Below are 22,700 nucleotides of genomic sequence, written 5' to 3'. Positions count from 1 at the left end.
CCTCCAGATTTAGAAACGTGTGTTTTGAGTATTTGGCTGCGATACATTTCCACACGATGATGAGCCACTTCATTGGGCGATCGTTTGTGGCCAGGTCGCTTCTGATAAAGAGCTCCATGTGGGCCTCACCTGGTAAAAGAAAAATGCGTTTGTTTTTTTACGGAATCGAGAGGAGGGTAGAAGAAAGGCCCTTTGTGGATTGTTGTGGGCCGTGTTCATCCATCGCTCGGTTCTAGCGCCGGAGCAAACCCAGGACACGGCAACACGGACCAACCCGTGACGTCTCTTCACCACCCTCTTAACCGCCACTGGGTGGCACACATGCCCTGCTGATGCTATCCAGCTGTTTGCATTCCGATCTAACATTAGTGACCGGACCAAGACCTGCAAGCCCAGTTTAATAACAGCTTGGGCTATGTCGGTCAGCGTGTAGGTCTCTGTGAGGGTATGGCTCTCGGTGTAAGTCTGTGGGCCGATGCAAGTCGTCGGTGGCCGGCGGTTGTGAGAAACGCGCCGGTGCTTGGAAATTCCACGTTTGCACAGCGGTGGGCGGTCCGGTCGTGCTAAGGAGCTACGGTCGCTAGGAGATGTTAACTACCTCGCCTTGTATACAGGAGGTCGTGGGTTCGATCCCAGCCCTGACGCCTGCTGCTGTATATTTGGAGTTTGCGTGTCTCTCTCTCTCTCATCATCATCACGGTGGCTAGGAGATGTTAACTACCTCGCCTGGTATACAGGAGGTCGTCGGTTTGATCCCAACCCTGACGCCTGCTGCTGTATATTTGAGGTTTGCACATCTCTCTCCCCGTGGTCGTGTGGATTTTTCTCCGTCCCCTCCGGTTTTTACCTCCACTTTGAGAGTATTTGGATGCTATAAAGTTCCACATGATCAGGCACTTCGTTGAGCTTTCATTTGCGGCCAAGGCGCGTTTGAAAAAGAGCTATATTGCTTAGTGGGCCTTACCTGATAAAATACAAGTTTAGTGAGCTAGAGGCCAACGACTTATTTCCACAAAGGTACTCATTTTATTGGCCACCAAGGAATTGTGGGTTGAGTGGACTTGAACTCGCAAGCTTTCTGATTGCGAGTGAAGCTCCCTGCCACTGTGTCGCCTCGCTGGATGTTCGGAATGTTTTGGGTAAAGTTGCGTTTGTGTTTTTGGGTTGCTCCTCTCAGCCAGGGCTGGGTAAAGCTATTCCCTGGCTGAGAGCCAGAATGGCATTTTCAAATACATTGCTCCGCCAAATGCGCGTTTATATGCATGGCCTGGTCAATTCTGTGATTTGAAACGCAGTGAAACTATAAACAATTGTAAAACTAAACAATTTTTATTTTTACCAGGTAAGGCCCACTGAGCTACGTGGCTCTTTTTCAGAAGCGACCTGGCAGCCACAAATTACAGCTCAACGCAGTGGCTTATCACGTGGAAATTTATAGCATCCAAATACACTCAAAGTGGAGGGAAAAACCGGAGGGCCTGGAGAAAAATCCACACGACCACGGGGAGAGAGATGTGCAAACCCCAAATATACAGCAGGCATCCTGGTCGGGATCGAACCCACGACCTCCTGCATACCAGGCAGGTAGTCAACATCTCGGCACCGTGGTGCCCGGGTGGAAAATATTCCCTTTAGTACCCGATTAGTGCTGCTGAAATGCTGCAACGAGGCATGTCTGCGGCCTGTTCCGGATCCCCATGCCGCCCGTGGGCCGTGTGAAATTCGTTTTGGGGCCGTGTCTGACGCTGCTGCTGCAAGCCTGCGAGGGCTCAGAGCCGCCTCCGTGCTGGATGCGCTCCGTGCTGGATCTGCTCCGAGAGGCCCTCCCCGAGGGGCTAGGTCACGGCTAAGGCGCATCGGCACGGACACTCGAGTCCACCGCAGCCAATCGGTGACTGGGCGTGCCGAGAGCGTCACGGTAGGGAGAGAGTCGGCCGGCGGTGGTCTTGCCGTGTGCTCACGTAGTCGACTCCGTGACATTGCCGTAGGAGATGGAGGCGTGGGGCGGTGTTCACCTGGGACATTGTCCACCTGGGGCATTGTCCACCTAGGGCAGTGTCCACCTAGGGCAGTGTTCACCTGGGGCAGTGTTCACCTGGGGCCGGTGTTCACGTGGGTTGATGTCAATGCTGTGGGGGATGTTGAGAGTGACCGTGGATTGCTGCGTGGCCGTTCCCAGGTCGCAGCCCTACCGCTCGCTGGACAATCGTCATCACAACCGTGCGGAGCGATCCGATTGGCCGGCGGAGGCCGTGCGGCATCAGCTGGCGGCGAAGTCATTGGACGACCTGCGAGGAGACCGACTCATGAGCAGGGTGACTCGCACACACACACATACAAAGACAAAGATCCCCCGTATAGCCTTAACAGGCTGTTGGTGCAAGTGCTGTTAGTGAGTAGCACCGATGTAGGCCGAGAAGGCACACGAAGGGGTCGGTAGCCAGCACCATGCCCAGCCGCCTTTGTCTCTCCAATGGCAATGTTTACACACTGTATGTGGTACTCATTTGAGGCTGAGTCGACCTAAGGGCATCCCAGTACCGGTTCAGATATTCGTCACTGGTGTCGACTGTGAGCAGGAATCAAACCCGGGTTGCCGGGTTGGTAGCGGCAGCATGCTAACCGCGACGCCACCACTCCTCACACGCACACAACAACAACAACAACTGCCATTCGCCACTAAGTGGTGGTGACATCACCACGACGCTTGTGCCAGGTCATGTGCACGTTGAGGCCACGTGAAGTGTCGAACGCCCGCTGGCAGGAACTCACGTGGCAGACCCAGGTTCCACGGGTCGACTGACTGAGGTGACCGAGATGACTGGCCGATGCACCACCTGTGCCCCCTACTGTGCCAACTTGCTGTGCTTTAGCCACCCGGCGCTCCGCTCGTTGTTGTGAGCGTCGCTCCTCCTCCCTCCGTTGTTGTTGGAGGGCGACTGCCTCCAACTGCCCAGTAGCGTCCTTCACGAGCCTCCTCCACAGAGGCCGATCTTGACACCGCTGGTACCAGTCATCGGCAAGTCCACTCAGCTCCACATCCTCCTGTACCACGTCACTCCATCTCTTCTCTAGCCCCCTCGATCCGGCCGATCAAAAGCTATTTAGGCATGCGATGACTGGGCATAAGGGCTACATGATCCAGCCAACGCAGCCTTGCCTGCCGGAGGAGCTAAACCGATGGGATTTTGTCCAGATCTTTCAAGGATTTGTGAGCTCACACAATCCAGCCTGGTTAAACCCAGGATGGATCGTAGGCAGGCCAGCCTAAATGTTTCTAACCGGTGAAGATGTTCCATTAGGGAGGTTCATGTTTCGCAAGCATAGAGAAGGGAGGGAATGACTGTGGCCGAGAAGACCTGAAGCTTCGTGTGGAGCGACAGACCAGGTAGCTTCCACACAGCGTTACGCAACCGATGAAAAGATATTGCCGCTCGACCGATTTGGAGTGAGACCTCTACTGTTAAACCGGAGCCGGTCATGAGCACACTGCCCAGGTATGGGAAACTCTCCACTCTCTCCACAACTGCCCTATCACCAATTGGGAGTTGTGTGGGTGGATTGTCCGATGATACAAAATACCCAGGCAGGTGCTTAGTTTTGGTGGGGCTGATGGTAAGGCCCCACCTCTTAGTGGCAAGCTCCAGTTCAGCAGCAGCGCCTCCAACTCCTCCTCTGAGTGAGCGTCAACTACCAGATCATTTGCATACATAACATGGTTGAGCAATAGGGAGCCATCCCTTGACCGCACCCGGGCATCGATCAGCCTCCCATTATATCTGTACCAGATGGAAATTTCCCCGGTACAGCTATTGAAGGCTTCACGAACTACGTAGTCAAAATAGATGTTAAATAATGTGGGAGCCAGAGGACAGGGAATGGCTCTGACTCCCGGCCACGTAGTTTTACCCGGACCCGCTCACCATCATGAAGCTACTTGATGATCATGAGCAGAGTGTCAGGGACTCCAAAAGCACAAAGAACAACCCAGAGCCCAGGCCTACTGATGCTATCATAGGTCTTGACCAGGTCAATAAAGCAGAGATGTAGGTCTTGTTGGAATTCCCTACACCTCTGCTGTAGCAGACGGACAGAAAATATGGAATCTGTGCAGGACCGCCCTTTCCTGAAACCGCATTGGGGCTCCGCAAGCCTCTCCTCAGCATGCCTAGCAAGGCGATGTTGAATAATCCTTGCCAGGACCTTTCCCGGCACACTGAGGAGTGAGATGCCCCTGTAGTTGTTACAGTCTGTGCGATCCCCCTTCTTAAAGAGGGGGACCACCAGGGCATCCTTCCAATCCTGCGGAACCCGTCTAGTGGTCCAGACTGTTGTTATGTCATGTCGGGCAGTCTGTGCACAAACGCCACCCTCCCTCAGTATTTCGATTGGGAGATCATCTCTGCCCGGTGCCTTTCCTGGTCTCATACTCCGGATCGCCTTCAGTACTTCCTTAATAGATGGCACCTCAGCCAGCCACTCACAGGGGGTGACATCCTCTTCCAATATTTGAGGCACCGCAGCCTCGGCACGGTCATTCCCACTTTGTCCCACGATGTTTTCCATGCTGAGGGATTTCTCCTCCCCCAGGACCTCACAGAAATGCTCAGCAAATCTGCGAACCTGTTCCTGGGGGTCGGAGATTGGATCACCGTCCTTGCCCCTATGATGGTAATAGGTGTGGCGCTGCAGGTTACTTTTTTGATGGAATTAAAGAGCGATTTGTGATTGCGGGCCATTGAGGCAGACTCCATCTCCTCAGCAACCCGCGACCACCACCCATCTTTGCAGCGCCTCACGGCTCTCCAAACCTTCGAGCGAAGGCTGCAGTAAGCCTCCTCATTCTCTGACGTGGGATGCTGTAGCCGATGAGAGTGGGCCTGTTGCTTTTTCTCAGCCAGCCTGGACACCTCTGTCAGCCAGGGTCTCTGAGGAGGTCTGGACCGTGTACCCAAAGCAGCCCATTTCCCCTCGACATCAGGAGGAGTCGGGAACGATGCCAACCCCAGCAGCCATTGATGATGAAATTCTCGCTTGAAACGTTCATCGGCTAGTTGAGACCATGCCACTGGGTTTGAATGCGGTCCTGGGTGTACACCCACCACCGAAGTGGAAGAATGGCAGGCGCATCTTACAGATGACAAGTCGATGGTCAGTAGGCAGATCAGCTCCACGGTAGGTCCTGGTGTCAAGGACATGGGCTCGCATCCGCTGGTCCGTCACTACGTAGTCCAGCAGATGTTCTTCCTTGGACCCGGCATGCATCCATGATGTTGTGTGGATGCGCCGATGCCGGAACAGCGTGTTGGTAATTACAAGCCCATGGGCTGTACAAAAATCTAGCAGCCTCCTACCGTTGTTATTGAGCTAATCTGGCCCATGCCTTCCAATTACTCCAGACCAGGTGCCAGCATCATGACCAACTCGGGCATTGAAGTCACCCAACAAGATGACTCTATCCCGAGTGGCCACTTTAGCCAGCACCTGTGACAGGAGGTCATAGAAGGCATCTGACTCATCGGCCTTGCCTGCATCCCTCCACGGATGTTCGTCTTCAGTGGGGGCAAAAGTAACCACGACCACCACTTCTCGCCTTTGGTTGATGGAAAGACGAGCCCAAAGTAGCCTGGGGCTTACAGCTTCGCACAACTCACCGCCACACTCCCACGCCCCCTTCATTCTTTTGTCCAGAAGAAGAGCCACACCCTGTTGTTTGGCAGTCTCCTGTCCCGAGTAGAGGACTGTCCACCCTTCATGGTGGCTGGAACCAGAACCGGTCCCCCGGACCTCCTGAATGCCACAGAGATCCAGGCGGTACCGGTCCAGCTCCCAACAGAGGAGTGGTAGCCTCTCCTCCGCAGTGAGCGTTCAAACATTCCATGTGGCCACAGGTAGTGGTTTTTTGTTGTTTCTGGAGGAGCCCCGAGGGTAAGGATTCAGTCTCCTGGCTCTGCCAAATGGGGTTTGGCCAGGAGACGTCATAGACGCCTGTCCCCCCGAGGCCTCCGGCACAAGCTTATTAATTAGATATTTTAAGGTGGAGGAATTCCCAGCCCCTCGCACCCGTCCAGAGCCCCCATTTGGCCACTGTGGTGGTTACAGACGCCATGAGGGGAATGACCAGTTGGCCCTCCCCCCACGGCACTGCCCACCACGAGGAGGTAGGGGGTTGTTTTTACCGGACTCACACACACACACAACAACAACAACAACCGCCATTCGCCACGAAGTGGCGGTGACGTCACCACGACGCTTGTGCCAGGCCATGTGCACCTTGAGGCCACGTGAAGTGTCGAACGCCCGCTGGCAGGAGGTCACGGGGCACATACACACACTTTCACACACACACACACTTTCACACAAACACACACACACACTTTCACACACACACTTTGACACACGTTCATGAAAGGGGTGGACGAGGGTTGCTGGTTTGGCTCGCGTCAGACCTTGACTTCAAATCACACTTCCCTGGGAATCGATCGATACTCAAGCTTCAGCCAGGTTCTCGGTTGCCGTGCGTTGAGAGGGGCCGCGTGCCACACTAGAGTGCATAATGTGTACCCACAATTGGAAGGTTCTGGGTGAAAATCACAATTGGTGATGAATTAACGAGATACCGAGCTGTTGGAAGTTGGTAGTGCTTGTGTTATGGAGGGCCTGGCAGTGGTTCGGGGCTGCTAGTGCAGATCAGCACCTCTCGGTGGATTCGGGCTCCGTCAAGGACGTACGCCACGTGTGACGTGCGTGTGCCTGGGCGTGTGTGCGTGTGTGTGTGCGTGTGTGCGTGTGTGTGTGCGTGTGTGTGTGCGTGTGTGCGTGTGTGTGTGCGTGTGTGTGTGCGTGTGCGTGCGTGTGCGTGCGTGTGTGTGCGTGTGTGCGTGCGTGTCCTCAGCCGCCTGCTCCAGGCCTCTCGTTGGCCGACGTTGGCGCTTCACTGCCGTCGCTGACTCCGCCCCTGCCCCGCTTCCCGACCAACCAGAGCGCTCCCCGGCTGCTGGCCCCGCCCCCGGCCGCCCACCCCTTGAGAGCGGAGGCGGGGGACTCCAACAACAACCACGGCGCCAAGCCGCGCCGGCGCGGCGCCGAGAGGGCCGCGGCGCGGCGCCACCCCGGCGGCTTCGACGACCTCGTCAGCCTCGACGAGCCGGGAGACCGGGAAAGCGGCGACGGGGAGAGCGCCGGGGGGAGCGCCGGGGGGAGCGCCGGGGGGGTCGAGGAGCTGGACCTCCTGGATCTGCTCGACCCCCTGAAGCGGCGGACGCGGCTCCCTGGCGGCACCGTCGCCGGGGAGCCGAGTGTCCGCGACCTGCTGGAGGTGTCTCCCCCCGCCCCGTGGCGCTTCCACCCCTCGCCCGCCCTGAGCCTCTTCGACGCTCCACATCCTGCGATGGTGTCGGCGAATCGCTTCGCCCCGTTCCCGCCGGCCAATCGGATCGCTTCCTTGCCAGCAAATCGGTTTGCGGTCGCGCCGCCTCCGCAGCCGCCCGCGCTGGCCAATTGCCTTCAGGCCACGCCCGTTGCGTTCGCGACGGGCGGTCCGGCCGTCCCGCCAGCCAATCGGACGTTCCCCTTCAACTATCAAGTGGCCAATCGGATGCAAGCTCCGGTGCCTCTGCCCCCGCACGCGGCCAACAGGACGCTGCCTGTGCAGCCAGCCAATCGGTTGCCTCCATTCTTAGCCAATCAGTCGTCTCCGTTTAATCAAACCTTCCCACCGGCCAATCTCGTGGCAGCGGCGGCAAACCATCACGTGACCGCGCCGGCCAACCAGATGCCTGCGCGGGCGAGGAGGCCGAACCCTCCCACGTCTCTCCCGCTCCCGGATCCCGGGTCACGTGACGGCGACGTCACGCAGCGCAGGCAGCAGTGGGAAACGTTCGATTGATGATCGCGGAACGGACACGTGTCTGGAGAGAGAGAGAGGGGGGGGGTGGAGCGTGGGGAGCAAACGCGGCCGCGATCGAACGCTCGAATTATGCCGCCAAGGTTCAACCGCTCGACGAGAGCGACCGAGACTCGCGATCGCAGCGGAGAACTCGCCCGCCAGCGGCTCGGCGCAAACGATTGTGAAAGTGGTGGCGCTCCTCCCAGAAAGCCGCTTCCCCCCCCCCCTCCCCGCGGCTTCTCCCCGCTCTGCCCGGGAGAAAGGAGAAGCGGAGGCGGTGAGCGTGTCGGGGACGATGCTAGTATACGTGAGTGCCTTCCAGTGTTAATTTGTTTTGCCTGAATTATGGACTAATGCCACTGCTATTTTATTATGTTTATTATTGTACTTTTTATTTTTCGAGTTGGGATGGAAAGGGTGGGGGGAGGGGATGAACGCAAAATCCATGGCCTGAAAAGAGAAGTGGAGCTGCAAGATAGGGTCTCTGTTCAGGTGAACATCTCTTGTTATCAAGGAGGGATCACCGGATTACAAATTGATAGCTAACTCCGGTCTTTGTTGACGAGGCGCTTGCAATCGTATTGCTTGAAACAAATGGTGAATGTGACAGATTCCTTACGAGTTCAACACCAACCGGTTGTGTGGTGGAGGATAAACCCACGACAACATTTACAATTCGAGTACCGTCACATTTCGCCGGTGATAACAACCATCCTCACCAGGCGACAGACATAATTTTGTTTTTTTTGTTTTGTTTTCGTGGCAAGCCTTACCAATTGGCTGTGTCGGGTGGTGGCGGGTTTAAATGACACATATTTACGCGATCTAACCCAAAAAAAAATCGATTATGGATAATATCGGCCACGAAAGCCTACTATGTGTTAAATGATGATGATGATGACGACATTCATATTTATGCGATCTAACCCAAAAAAAACGATTATTGATAATATCGGCCACGAAAGCCTACTACGTGTTAAATGATGATTATGATGAAGAAAGCTCACTTGCACTTCCAGAAAGCCCCCGTAGAGAAGTTCCGTGGCTTCATCACGGTTACTCGCCGCTTCCCGTGTCGGCCCATCGACCTTCCGGTCACCTCTCCTCGTGAATTACAAGCCGGGAGGAGACGCGGCGTTTGGGGGAAACGCCGAGATGGAAATATCCCGGTTAGGCATTTCACAGGGGAACAGCTCATGAAGTACGAGCCGATTCTCCTTTGCGATTGGTTCGTTTACGCAGCTGAGAGCCGTCTCTCGAGTAACGAGGAGGTGTTGTGGGTATAACGGTGGACAACCGGGGGAAAGCGCTCGCTCTCCGATTAACATTAATGCACAGTGTAAACAAGTCAACAAATAAACCCAATTGCTCTATTCGTTCTACTTCCATCTCCGTTAAGTCCTGCACCACGAGACCTTTACCAAGAACTTCCGTGGACTGACCGGACTGGAAGCCATGACGTTTAGTTTGCCCGGATTTGAGCGGAAGGCAAAGACGCCATGGTCGACGGAGCAGTGAGCGGCACCCCCATCCCTGAGCCGGTGGTGGAAATTCCCCGTTCTTGGCGAGGGAGCCAGCCAGCCCTTACTTGGAGAGACGGTGGGGGGCCGTGAGAAAATCAATTCGTGTCCGGCGACTCGAGGCGACGTGGACGGCGCCGTTGGCCGTGTCGCTGCATCAAGTCGGGTTTTCGAAACTGAAAATGTTTTAGTTTAGCAGGTAAGGCCCACTGAGCAATGTAGCTCTTTTGCCTGAAGCGACCTGGCCACCACAAATGATTGCTCAGCTTAGTTGGCTCATCACGTGGAAATGTGTTGCAGCCAAATACTCTAAACGCGTGGCGACGTTGATTCGACACGTGAAGGGACAAACCGGAGGACCCAGAGAAAAATCCACGTGACCACGGGGAGAGCGAGACACACATGCAAATTACAAATATACAGCAGCACGTGTCTGGGTTGGGATCGAACACAGGACCTGCTACACACCAGGCGAGGGAGGTAACATCTCGCCACCGTGGTGCTATTGCTTCACTGACATGGGACCTCTCCGGCACAAATCTGCCACCCAAAGCGATATCATTTTTTTCCTCGTTTTCAAACCGTCTCTCCAAGCGGAGTCCGAGCGGTGCGCATCCCTGCCTATCGGCCGCCTCCCCAATTCCACATTCCCATAGCAGCGGGGTCGATGTCTCCACGAAAGGATATTTGTCGACTTCCCCACAGAGGGCGCAGGAGTGGGTCGTCCTCGCTGCAAATCGCCCCCCCCCCCCCCCCCCCCCCGGAGAGACGAAATGCTGAGTTGACCACCCCCACCTCGCCGGGGTTCGATCATGCGGTGCTTTTTGGGCGCTCGCCGGTGACCGCTGCCGCTGTACCCACGCGGGGAGCGACGGCCCTCGTTTTGTTGTTCGGCCATTCGGCAGTGGGGCTGCTCTTACCCGCGCGGGGACGCCCGCGGCTCGCCGCCGCAGTGCCTCCTGCAAGCGTCGTGCCGTGCCTCCCACGTCGTGCCGTGCCTCCTGCAAGCGTCGTGCCGTGCCTCCCACGGGCTCTCTGCTCCCCAGTGGGCCGGAATGCCACGCAGAGGCCACCTTCACGAGACCCAACGTCATCCACCTTGCTCAACCTCACGGGCCCTCCCCTCTTTCTACCGGCCAAGTTTTTTTTATTTGTCATTTCCCTGCTGCTTCTCTCCTGTGGCCATTAGAGAGGGGCAACTACGCGAGATTCGGTTGCGAGCGATTTCGCCGTTTTGTAGCTTTGTCTGAGAGGTTGGTCAATTGCAGATGCCATTACTCACCCACTCGCCCAACCCACTCACTCGACCACCCACGCACCCACCCGCTTTCTCACCCATTCACCCACCCACCCACTCACCCGCTCACGCTCCCACTCACCCACTCGCCCAACCCACTCACTCGACCACCCACGCACCCACCTGCTTTCTCACCCACCCACTCACCCACTCAGCCGCTCACCCACTCACCCGCTCACGCTCCCACTCACTCACCCACCCGTCTGCTCACTCCACTCGCCCACTCGACCACGCACTCGCCCACCCGATGAAGGCACCCATGTGACCAACCCAGCAAGTACCTCTACAGGAGTCGAGTTACTTGCTGTGGGGGGTGGTTGAGGCCGAATCTTCATTCAGACTGGAGGAATCTGATGAGCTGTGAAGCTCTGTTTCACAACGGCGCTGTTACGAGACCACGGACTTTTCGAGTATCATCACAAGTAATTCATTGACTTGTGTGCAAGTGGTTATTACTCGCAACGAATAACAACAACAATGACGGCCCAATATCCCAAATCAGAACGTCCACGTCAACTTGAGCGTGGTGAGCACTGCGGCACCGCTCCATCGAGCATGGAGACGCTTCCGCTCGAGAGGAGACATCGTGGCTGGCTTCCCTCTCCCAGCACCCAGCACCTCCCAGCTGCCCCTCCCCCTAGCTGCCCCCCTCGCTCCCCCCTCCAACTCCCCCCCCCCTCCCCTCAGCTCCCTCCACCCTGCTCCCCCTCGCTCCCGCGTCTGGCTGCTGTCTGGCTGCTGTCTGCCTGCGTCTGGCTGCTGGTGTCTCGGCGTGTGGACGGGCGCAGGAGGAGGACGAGGGGTGGGGGGCACTGCCATTCCTCCTGCCGAAAGCCTCCAACTTGAGCCCCGACTCGACGCTTCGCTTGCCGTATGCAGAACCGCAACCCGGACGCCAAGCCTTGACTATTACCTCGGCTCGGCGTGTAGTGGGTATCTAAAGTCCAAACCCTAACCCGGTTCTTAACCATGCCATATATGCTTTCACCTTGATGTTAACCATAACACAGCCTTAACCCACTTTAGAATCCCTAATGCTAAGACTCGTGCAAAGCTTATCCTTAACCATGATCCGGGCCTGCACCCTCATCCTACCCTGAGCCTCCCCTCCCTCTCATTCTAACCCCAGCGCTGTCCTTACACCTCGGCTCGTTAGCCCCTAAACCCGAGCTCTCTAAACAACAACGCCCATTTGCCACCGGTGCTGCGTCGCGAGTCACTTAACTTCTTATTCGGTGTTCCCGGCTGTGCACTTCGGGACCACCGCCGCGCGCTGGCGGCGCGCTCGTTGGCGAGTCCAGCGCGTTGCTTGTACGACGCGCTACGCACGTTTGATCGCGTTCGCGCACCGCACGTGGCCAACGCGCTCACCGGAGGTGCTTGGAACGCGCGGAGGCTGGCGGAGAGCGAGCGCCTCGGGGTGTCCGGACGCCTCTCCGCTGTAATCGGCAACGCGCTGCGGGGCACCTTCGCCGGCGTGGGGTTCGTGCCGGGGAAACGCTCGTTACGGTTCCCCATCGGTGGGGGGGGGGTGGTCCCCATCGGTGGTGTGGGGGCTCCCCCCCCCCACCGGCTTCCAAAGAGAGAGTTGTCGGGAGAGCGTCGGCGCTTGGGATGCTTTCTGGGGTTTTTACTGCCCTCTCCAGGGGTTTAGAACTTCTGCAGTTTGCAGTCACCTTCGCCCCGTGGTCTCTTTACAGTGTGTGGGGAAAGCCTAATAACGCGGGCGTGTGACGGTTAAGCAACGTCACGCTTGGGCTGTGGTGGAGAAAACCGGACACGAGACGGGCAATAAAAGAGACGTTGGTAACGGGACGGAGAGGATCGATGCTTGGACCGTGACCTTGACCCGGGAATATTTCGTGCTTTGCGGGGTGAAGTGAATCGTGGCAGTGGCGCTGTCTGCGTGCGCTAGGCGCTGTCTGCGTGCGCTAGGCGCTGTCTGCGTGCGCTTGAGTTCAAATCCTGGCCCAGGACCCACCTCTCTCTCCCTGGCCCCCTCCGTCCAGGGTCAATACCTCAAGTGCAACTCTCAGTGTTCGTTCTCGTGGATAAATTGGCACCTTCCTCGGTCAGGTGGAATTTCCGTCGTCGACTCGGCACCACCAACTGAGGAAGGGGCCCGGCCCCAATGCTGCTGCTGCTGCCGCCGCTGCTGCTGCTGCTCCTGGGTTGAGTGACAGGGGACACTTTGAGTAAGTTGGCGTTCGAATCATTTTTCAGAAGTTCCAGCTTGCCGTCTCGCGCGCCCGATTTCATTTCTGTACACGAACCTCCTTGCCGTGGCAATGCGCTGCGGAGGCCAGCGGTGTCGGAGGCGCGGCCACCGGCTGCTTGCGATGTCGCTCGCGTGAAGTTCATTCTGAGCAGGGTTTGAGGGGTGCCTCTCAAGAGTGCGGTCTCTGCCCAGTCTCCCCTGTGCTGCGGGAATAAGAAGAAGACGAGCCGGTCCCCCAAAGTCGGACTTCCATCATCCCTCTGCTTAGAGGAGCTGCCGCCGCCGCCACCGTCATCGCCGAGCTAGTCCTGCAAATTCCACATTCCCATGGCGGGAGGCGGTCTTTCCCCAGAGAAGAGGGCGCGTGTTTCCAGCTCGCGCCGTTTGCGCGCTCGTTTGACCGACGCCGTCAGGATGATGTGGAGGCGGGTGGGGGGCGAGTCGACCCCCCGACCAGGATTTGAACTCGGCCTTTCGACTGCACATGGCCGGGAGACCGTTGTGTGTGATGGAACCCTCCCCCCCACTGCCTCGCGCCGCTGAGGATCGACTCCCGAGGGCTCATCTCTCGCCCCCGAGGCTCTCGGCCTCAGGGCGGCGTGGCCCTTCCCGTGCTGCTGGGTGCCCCGCGGGGACGTGCGACTGCGTTGGGTTCTCGGGGCCGGTGGGGGAGTGCGGGTTGCTGCTGGCGCTTGCGTCGCCTGTGCTGCTGCTGCTGCTGCCTGTGCCTGTGTTATCCGAGTGTCCGTACGTGCATGTGGTGTTCGCGTCTTTTCGTGGGGCCTCTTCGCAGCCGGGGTCGTGTTCGTCTGACGGTGCATGTAGTCGCGTGCTGTATTTACGCGCCGGTTGAAAAAAAATAGAAATCGATGAAAACCGTGATGAGTTTGTCGCTGTAACAACCGATCCGTGCGAAATATATACAATATATATATATAACATATATATAACATCGCACCGGTCCTCCGCCCGCATTGCGGCCAACGAGGCCGAGAGCCAGTCGCGGCGGCCGGGGTCGTGACGGTGCCACCAGGCTTGGCCTTCGTGTTCGCTTTCCTTTCCCTCCCTCCTTCCTCCGCCACACAGTCGAGCCGAGCCGAGCCGCGCCGCGTCGCTGGTGTCGCGCGCCACGAAACGAGTCCAGGTGCACGTAGGTGACGGCGGCACTGACGCGGTGTTTGAGTTGTGTAGTCACTGACATCACATCCAAGACAAAGACCCCCCCCCCTCCCCGAGTCGCTTTGACAGACTGTTGGGGCAAGTGCTGTGAACATTCACACAACGCACCGCACCAGGTACTCGTGTTGAGGCTGAGTCGACATAGAGGAGGGCCAAGGATCGGTTCAGATAATCGTCACTGGTGTTGGTGGCCGTGAACTCGGGTCGCCGGGTTTGTAGCGTGACACCACCGCTCCCACGATCACATGCAGTGGCGATGCCACGTGCAATGCCTGCACAATTAGCCTTGGCCCTGGCCATGTTTAGCCCCGAACAAGATTCGGAATCAGAATATGTATTGATTACTGGAGGAATCCGATGTGCTATTAAGCGCTTTTTCACATGTCCAGTAAGGCCAGGTCAGAACGTCTTATCAATGATAAAACTTGTTTTATTTTACCAGGTGAGGCCCACTGAGCTATCCAGCTCTTTCAGAAGCGACCTGGTTACAAATGATGGCTCAACGAAGTGGCTTATCGTGTGGAAATGTACAGCAACCAAATACTCTAAACGTGCGATGTTCATTCTAACTGTGGAGGGGAGGACCCGGAGAAAAATCCACGCGACCACGGGGAGAGAGACGCCACAAACTCCAAATACACAGCAGCAGGCGGTCAGGAACGCGAACGAACTCCCCACGCCCTGCGGCATACAAGGCGAGGGAGTTAACATCTCGTAGCTACCGCGTCTACAACGATGGCCACACAGTGGCACAAATGGGCCCTCCGTCTCCAACGAGCGGGAAGGAAGTTCTCGTCTCTTCGGCCCTCTTGAGCCAGTGGTGGAAGTTCTCCAGTCCTCTGATGGGGCTCAATCCCAAAGAGGCACTATTTGCTTTTTTTAATCTGCCCGTGAAATTGATGAGAGATCGATTTCAACTTGCAACTTTTGCAATTGTTAAATCAAGCGCTTTGCCACAGCAGCACCTGGCCAGAAACAAGGGCTTGTAATTACACAAAGGAATGTACCGTGCACACCGTGTTTGTCCATCGTACTATTACAGCTTTTGAAGTGACCCGGGTGGCTGAGTGCGCCTCGCCGGCATCGCTGAAATCCTGGGTTCGAATCCCGTTCCTGTCCGTGGTGGAGCGGCTGGGGAATCTGTGTGTCGACCAGTTGTCAATTGTAGGGATCTCGGAGGTAGCGCTAAGATATCCACTTCCCTGGGCCGTTCTCGAACTTGGTGGATTCCACTGCACGGGTGAGAGTTCCGAATCTAGCTGATGATGCAATCGCGATAAAAACAAATTGGGGAAAGACTTGATTTAAATAATAATGTCGCTGTTTGTTTGCTCAGGGAGTCCTAACCCAGCAGCCGGAAGACGCGAGTTCAAGAGCCCTGCTGTGAAATGTTTTCCTCGGTCCTTGCCGGGAAACCCAGAGAACAAATAAAACCACCTCCACACCGCAGAAGCAACACAGAACACACACGCACGCGATTTAATTTCTAGTTTAATTCGCTATAAGTTACAGTCGTAAGCAAAACCAGACAAGTTCCACTCTGCAAGACGTAAAAACCAGTACCCGGGCGCACGTCTGTGAAGCGTTCGGCGATACCCGGGCAAGGGGATGGACCTGCCGACCTCTGACATGGGAACGAGTTGGAGTGCGAGTGTGCGCAAGTAGCCACGAGGGGCCGTGTCAGAAGCCCAGGAGGCCCAAGTAAACTTTACACTTAAACTTCTTATTTATTCTAGCAGGTGTAAGGCCCACTGAGCTATAGAGCTCTATTTTTGCAGAAGCGACCTGGCCACAAGTGGCTTACGTGGAAATCGGTAGTAGCCAAATACTCGAAACGCCGCGTGATTCTAAATGTGGAGAAACGAAACTGAAGGAGCCGGAGAAAGATCCACGCGACCACTTGGGAGAGAGACGCGCAAACTCCAAATATACAACGGGCGTCAGGGTCTGGATCAAACCCATGGCCTCCCAGTACACCAGGCGATGTAGTTAACATCTCGCCACCAGGGGGGGCCTCGAGATGGATGGGTGGCAGCGCCTTGCCCCCAATGTCCAACACACTGGCAGGCAGGTGCCCCCTATCCACCCCAGCCCCTCGTGCTCGCAGCCATTGCCGCGACACTGCGCACCGAGTGGCGTGTGCCGTTCGTCGAGATTGTTCCGAAACTCCTCGGCTGATTGGGCTCGACTGCGCGTGAAGGGGGGCGGCTGGCGTGTGGCCGAGTTCGACAGGAGGGGGGGAGGGGCCCTCCTGAGAAGGCCGACGCGGGGCCGCTGGCGCGTCGACGACCATCGCCCCCGGTTGACGCCCTGTCCCGTCAGCGTGGTGGCGGCTGATCGAGCCGCTCTCGTCCAAGGGTCGTGCGGTGGTAGCCACGGTTAACGCTCGGCGTCGATTGAAATCGGTCAACTTCTAATAATAATTGAATAATTTACTAATTTTTTCCAGACGAGCCACGAGTCGGACTTGTTCACAGGAGGGTCCTTGTGGTGCTCGCTACGCTTTGCTGTTCACGGTGGAGATGTTTGCAGCCAGTGAGTGCTGAGCAAACCCGGAGAAACACCCCCAACGCCGTACAGATGGAAACAGACGGCGATTCGCCCACTTGGTGTCCTGCCTTCTCCTCGCGGGCCGATCGATCGAGCGTAAATCAACAATGCAGTTCGTCTAAATGTGTTATCTTTCAAATAAGCACGTGTTTAACGCGAACCTGTGCAAATACATTGGGCCTGGCAGTCGTCGCAACGTGTTTGTCAAGGAGCGGTGCATTGCACGTGGACAATCACGGCAGCCAAACACAGTCCGTTCTTCTATAACGCTGTGTGCGTCGTTTTCACAACGCGAATTGGATATAACGCGATGAATGCATTGGGGAAACATTTGTTTTTATATAACGCGGATGCGAATTGGATATAACGCGATCGAGTGAGCGGAACTACATCGAGCGCGAGTAGGAACAAGCGGTCGTGCGTCTGCCTCGGCGTAGCAAGGCGAGATGCTGCTGGATGTTGCTGGATGCTACCCACGCACCTCACTGCTCTACCCTGTTATATGTTACTGATTATAATGTGATATTTCCGGCACGTGGTGTTCTTCAGGAACGCAACTACCGCGTTACAGGAGGACAGGCTGTAGTGCTCTAAACGCATGTTTCTGAATGTGGAGTGAAAACAGAGGAGGACCCGGAGAAGAATCCACACGACCACGGGGAGAGAGTGAGAGACACGCAGACTCCAAATACACAGCAGGCGTCAGGGTTCGGGATCGAACCCACGACCTCCTGCAGAGCAGGCGAGGTTGCTAACATCTCGCCATTTTCTTGGTTCTTTCGGTAAAGTCACGTAGAAGGGAAATAATAAAAAATAAAACAATAAAATAAAATTCTCACGACGTTTCGGCCACAACGCAAGCAGCCGTCCTCAGGTGAAGAACAGGTCTGTCGGAAAGACAGCGTCTGAATGAACAAGACCTGCTCTTCACCTGAGGACGGCTGCTTGCGTTGTGGCCGAAACGTCGTGAGAATTTATTTTATTGTTTTATTTTTATTTTATTATTTCCTTTCTACGTGACTTTACCGAAAGAACCAAGAAGATGAATCCCTGCAGTCACGAAAGCTTTACATCGAAATCTCGCCATCTCTCTCAAAGCCGGGAGCACAGCAGCCGCGCTCCGCGCGTCATCTCGATAATGATCTCGGCTCGGCTTTTGAGCCACGCGGTGGAACGGCAGTGACCGGCGCCCATTGCGACAATCGCGGCCTCAACCTCTCGCCCCGCCACTCGATCCGCACTTTGAATATCACGGATTGCAAGGCAGCCCGAAGTCAATGAAGACGCGGCCTCTGCCGTGATGCGCGCACCGACCGCTTGATCGGCAGTGCTCAACTCCGTTGCTAGCGCCCTGAGCCAGTTGTTGAAATTCCACATTGCTATGGCAAGGTGGGGAGAAATGTACCTCGCGGGCAACTGCTGCGGACTTTCCCCAGTTAGTGGTGCTCGCTTTATCCTTCCCGAAAGGGTGACGAGCCGGCTTGAGCCCCGGACTGAAGTTGATCCACACCGCGTCAATCTTCACACTTTCGGATTCTGCACGACGACTGGCGCGCAGTGGGCCGCCCTCACCCGGGGTGTGCGTCTCTCTCGAACGTTCACGAGCAGAGGAGCGGTGGCCGCCCCGGTGCTTGGCACGGGAGTAGAACGCGCACGGCGGCTGTGAGAATTGAGCCATCAGCTGTGCCAACTCTGCCCTCCATAAGCCCCCCCCACCTCCCCACGCACCAGGCTTTGAGTGCCCACGCTCCTGTTCGTCCGACGGAAGTGGGGTGGGTGGGTGGGTGGGGGGCTGAGTGGCACTGACGGCCCCCGAGACAGCTGCCCCAGCCTGCATCCTGCAGACGGCCATCTGCCGGCGACGTCAAAATCCCTTCTCACATCGCCTCCTTTGTCACAAAAGCCCTCGCGAGCCCCTTTGTGTGCGTGCTGTGCGCGTCGGGAACAGGGCGGGCTCCGGCTACACATCGCCACGCTCTGAGGCCATCAACAAGGGCACTTGGAACGATTTTTTTCCTGAGAAATCCTGGGGGAGGAGAGGGGAATTCCCCCCCCCCATCTCCTACTGCAGCTGTTGTCTGGCACACGGGGAGGGGGGGGAGAAGAAGAACCGCTCTGCGGGGTTTTCGAATGGATTCCTCGTGACGCGGAGGGCCACACTGACCTATGAGCCGGCGTGCACAGAGGTCAGCACACTGACCTATGACCCGGCCTACACAGAGGTCAGCACACTGACCTATGACCCGGCCTGCACAGAGGTCGGCACACTGACCTATGACCCGGCCTACACAGAGGTCGGCACACTGACCTATGACCCGGCCTACACAGAGGTCGGCACACTAACCTATGACCCGGCCTGCACAGAGGTCGGCACACTGACCTATGACCCGGCCTGCACAGAGGTCGGCACACTGACCTATGAGTGGGAGGGGAGGTCAAGGATGCAGTGAATGGGGAACAAGAAACGTGAATGGGAGAAGGGAAAAGAGTGGGAATCGAGAAGACAGTGATGGAGTCGCAACAGAGAAACGGGAGCAGGAGGGTCAGGAGAGATGATGGAGGAAGAGGCTGCATCCGGGTCTCGCTGCTGCTGCTGCTGCACGGCGTCTGTTTCACAGCAGGTGGTGGCGGGGAGAGGGGGGGGGAGGACACTCACAGAAGTAGCCACGTGGTGTACGGGAGGCTTGAGCTGATTTCGGCAGAGAGATGAGTCACAAGCGATGCCTTACGGAGCGCATTCAATCCCGGCTTGTGGCCGGCCAGGGCTCACTGATGAGGCCCCGTAAGGGCAAAAACTGCATCCATGAACGCTGCGGGCTGACCCATAATGCATTTCTGCAGGATGTAAAAGCGCACCCGCTTAATTTCAAATGCACATTCTAGAAACCTCTCCGAATAATTTGTGAAATGTTCTCGAGCAGTAAAATAGCGGTCGAAATGCCAATGTGGAAATGGCGGAGTGACACCAACTATTTGTCCTGTCGCATTCCAACGCGCTCACTGCCGCACGCACGTTGTATGTTGAACTTCTTTCGCACCGTACGTAACCTGCAGGTGTAAGGACAACAAACTAAACACAAAAGGCAGCTCTAAAGAAATGAGTTCTCGCTCGAGATTTAAAAGTGCCAGAGCTCAAGTGGCTTCCTAATATCGGATGGAAGAGCGTTCCAGACGGCCGCAGAAGCGCTTCCGAAAGCTCGCGATGCGGTGACCACCGTCTTTGTTGGACGGCCAGCCAAAATACTCTGCTGCGAGGATGACCGATGTTTGCGTGATGATGGTTTATGCTCCTTGACGAGATCAGCGAGGTATTATTATTATTTGGGTGGTGGTTCATTTGTGGCAAAGCACTTTAGTGAGTGATGAGCGCGACCTCACAGCAAGCGACGTGTTCGCTCGGCACACCGGAGGTCAATGCAGCTCGGCGAGCACTGGGACGGACACGGGCGAAACCCGCCGCTGCCTCCGTGTGGAGGAGGAGACCTCGTGGCGTGTGGGACGGGAGCCGAGAACAGAGCCACTGGTGGATTCCGCTCGGCAGCAAGTGGCGGTGAGGCGCGTTTCTACCACTCATCGCCGCGGTGGCTAGGAGATGTTAACTACCTCGCCTGGTGTGCAGGAAGTCGTGGGTTCGATTCAGACCCTGACGCCTGCTGCTGTATATTTGGAGTTTGCGTGTCTCTCTCTCTCTTATCATCATCACGGTGGCTAGGAGATGTTAACTACCTCGCCTGGTGTGCAGGAAGTCGTGGGTTCGATTCAGACCCTGACGCCTGCTGCTGTATATTTGGAGTTTGCGTGTCTCTCTCTCTCTTATCATCATCACGGTGGCTAGGAGATGTTAACTACCTCGCCTGGTGTGCAGGAAGTCGTGGGTTCGATTCAGACCCTGACGCCTGCTGCTGTATTGTTGGAGTTTGCGTGTCTCTCTCTTATCATCATCACGGTGGCTAGGAGATGTTAACTACCTCGCCTGGTATACAGGAGGTCGTGGGTTCGATTCAGACCCTGACCCCTGCTGCTACTGTATATTTGGAGTTTGCGAGGCTCTCTCCATCTCTCCACGGTCGCGTGGATTTTTCTCCGGGTCCTCCGGTTTTCCCATCCACATTTAGAGTCAACAACACACGTTTAGAGTATTTGGTTGCTGTACATTTCCACACGATGAGCCACTTCGTTGAGCTATCATTTGTGGCCAGGTCGCTTCTTAAACACATTCCTGCGGAGGAAGCTGCTGATAGGAACGTTGGGTTGCTCGGCCAATAGCCAGGGTCAACGGCGGCGTGGTGTATTCCGCAAATATGGCGTGAGTAGGTGAAACGTTGAGTTTTATAAGGGCACCACGGGGTGACCAGCCCCTCCCCACCCAGCCCCACTCCTCCCCACGCAGCCCCTCCCCACCCTCCCCTCTCCACCCAGCCCCACCCCTCCCATTTTTGGATGCACGACGGACGGACGGACACAATAATCCCCTGTGGGCTGGTGGAACCAGGTGGTTCCTACCAGTAAAAGAGCTACATAGCTCAATGGGCTTTCCCTGGTAAAATACAAAATAGTTTAGTTCTAGTTTAGAGAAATAAAAATTAAACGAACGGCCAATTCACAACGCAAGAGCATGCCGTGGTGCAGTGGTGACGGGCCCAGAGTTCGATTTCGTTGCCTGCGTTGGCTTTCTTCTGCCCCCTGTGCTGCACGGCCTCGCCTACGAGGTCTCCCAGTTTCCTCCCACAGGCAACACGACCAAATGTAGCTCGCGGCAACTCCGAGGGGTTGCCCGAGGTGCGATTGCGCGCGGCGACGTCGTCCCCCTGACTTGCGAAGAACTTGCAAGAGACTTGGTTAACAAACGGTGCCGTTCGTAATGCATCATAATGAATTATACGTGCAATAATAATAAAGTGTGTAGCAAAAAAATTGTTCCTGGGTAGTGTTATTTACTAATTGCTTATGCCTCAAAAGTACAGGAAATGGGTATTAATCCCATTAACTTTGCTTTTGTGACCAGGACAGTGATATTTGGAAATGTACCTATTTTCAATGAGAAAACGTGGTGTGCATTTGTGCCTTTCGTTCACGTAAAGTCCTGGTCACAAAAGCAAAGTTCGTGGGGAATAATCCCCATTTTCTATACTTTCTATACATAAGCAATTTAAAAAAATAGCACTAACTACCCAAGAACAAAAGTCGTGTTACAAAGTGTAACGATTGGAGCTTGCGCAGTCGAGCGTGTGTGAGGTTGCCTGGTTGCCACCCAAGTTGAGTCCACCGGTCGTGTTGCGCATGGAACAAGTTGGGCCACAACGTTGGGCCCACGACGTTGGCGGCACGTTCACCATGGCCACGGTACTTTCACGTGAGGGTCGTCAAGCGGCTCCGCTCGTCCGCCACAGTCGACCTGGTCGCCGCGGGGTGAGCGCAACATTGCGATGCCTGGACCGGCCAAACGCAGCCAAACGCAGCGGCCAACCCGCGACATCCGTGTAGCAGCAGTGGCAGCGGCGGCGTTGCCAGACAATCAATGGCCCCATTGATTATATAATCGTCATCGGTGTTGGCCGTGAGCGGGAATCGGTTGCCGGGTTTGTAGCGTAGCGCGCTAACCGCTCCCCCACCGCTCCCCACTCATGCGGACGCGCAGACACACGAACGCAGACACACGCACAGTGTCTTTGTACGCGTGATTACACACACACAACCGCAGTTCGACACTAAGTGGCGGTGACGTCACCACGGCGCGTATGTGTGTCAATGCGACTTCGTATATTTACGCGAGTCTAAGTGTACGTGTTGGTGTGTCTGTGTGTGGGGAGCGGTGGCGCAGTGGTTAGCGCTGCACCGTGCTACGAATTCCCGCTCACGACCAACAACAGTGGCGGGTAATAATCCAACCGGTCTTGGGCATCCCCTAGATCGACTCAGCCTTAAACGAGTACCCGGTGCGGGGTGTAAACATCGACCCTGGGGACACAAAGGCGGCCGGGCGTGGTTCTGGCCACACCGCCGCCTCATGAGCGCGCGCCGTTTCCGACCTCCATAGGCGCGACTTCG

At 56.2% G+C, this 22,700-nt stretch overlaps 1 protein-coding gene across 6 annotated transcripts in view; it reads left to right on the top strand.

Moving 5' to 3' along the window:
* LOC144933201 (DENN domain-containing protein 1B-like) overlaps positions 1-13,789 on the top strand; it is a 52,995-nt gene extending 39,206 nt beyond the window's left edge. For 5 of the 6 annotated variants that reach the window (XM_078857841.1, XM_078857843.1, XM_078857840.1 and 2 more), the window contains 2 exons: positions 2,180-2,315; positions 6,896-13,789. In XM_078857841.1, the coding sequence (XP_078713967.1) occupies positions 2,180-2,315; positions 6,896-7,888 (1,129 nt within the window). In that variant the 3' untranslated portion in view covers positions 7,889-13,789. The remainder of the gene's footprint in view (positions 1-2,179; positions 2,316-6,895) is intronic. The other variant, XM_078857842.1, reaches the window with a different exon arrangement.
* The last annotated feature ends 8,911 nt before the right edge of the window (positions 13,790-22,700 follow it).

This window comes from Lampetra fluviatilis, chromosome 6, assembly GCF_964198595.1.
Source record: "Lampetra fluviatilis chromosome 6, kcLamFluv1.1, whole genome shotgun sequence".
Lineage (NCBI taxonomy): Eukaryota > Metazoa > Chordata > Hyperoartia > Petromyzontiformes > Petromyzontidae > Lampetra > Lampetra fluviatilis.
This window is presented reverse-complemented; position numbering and strand designations above follow the sequence as displayed.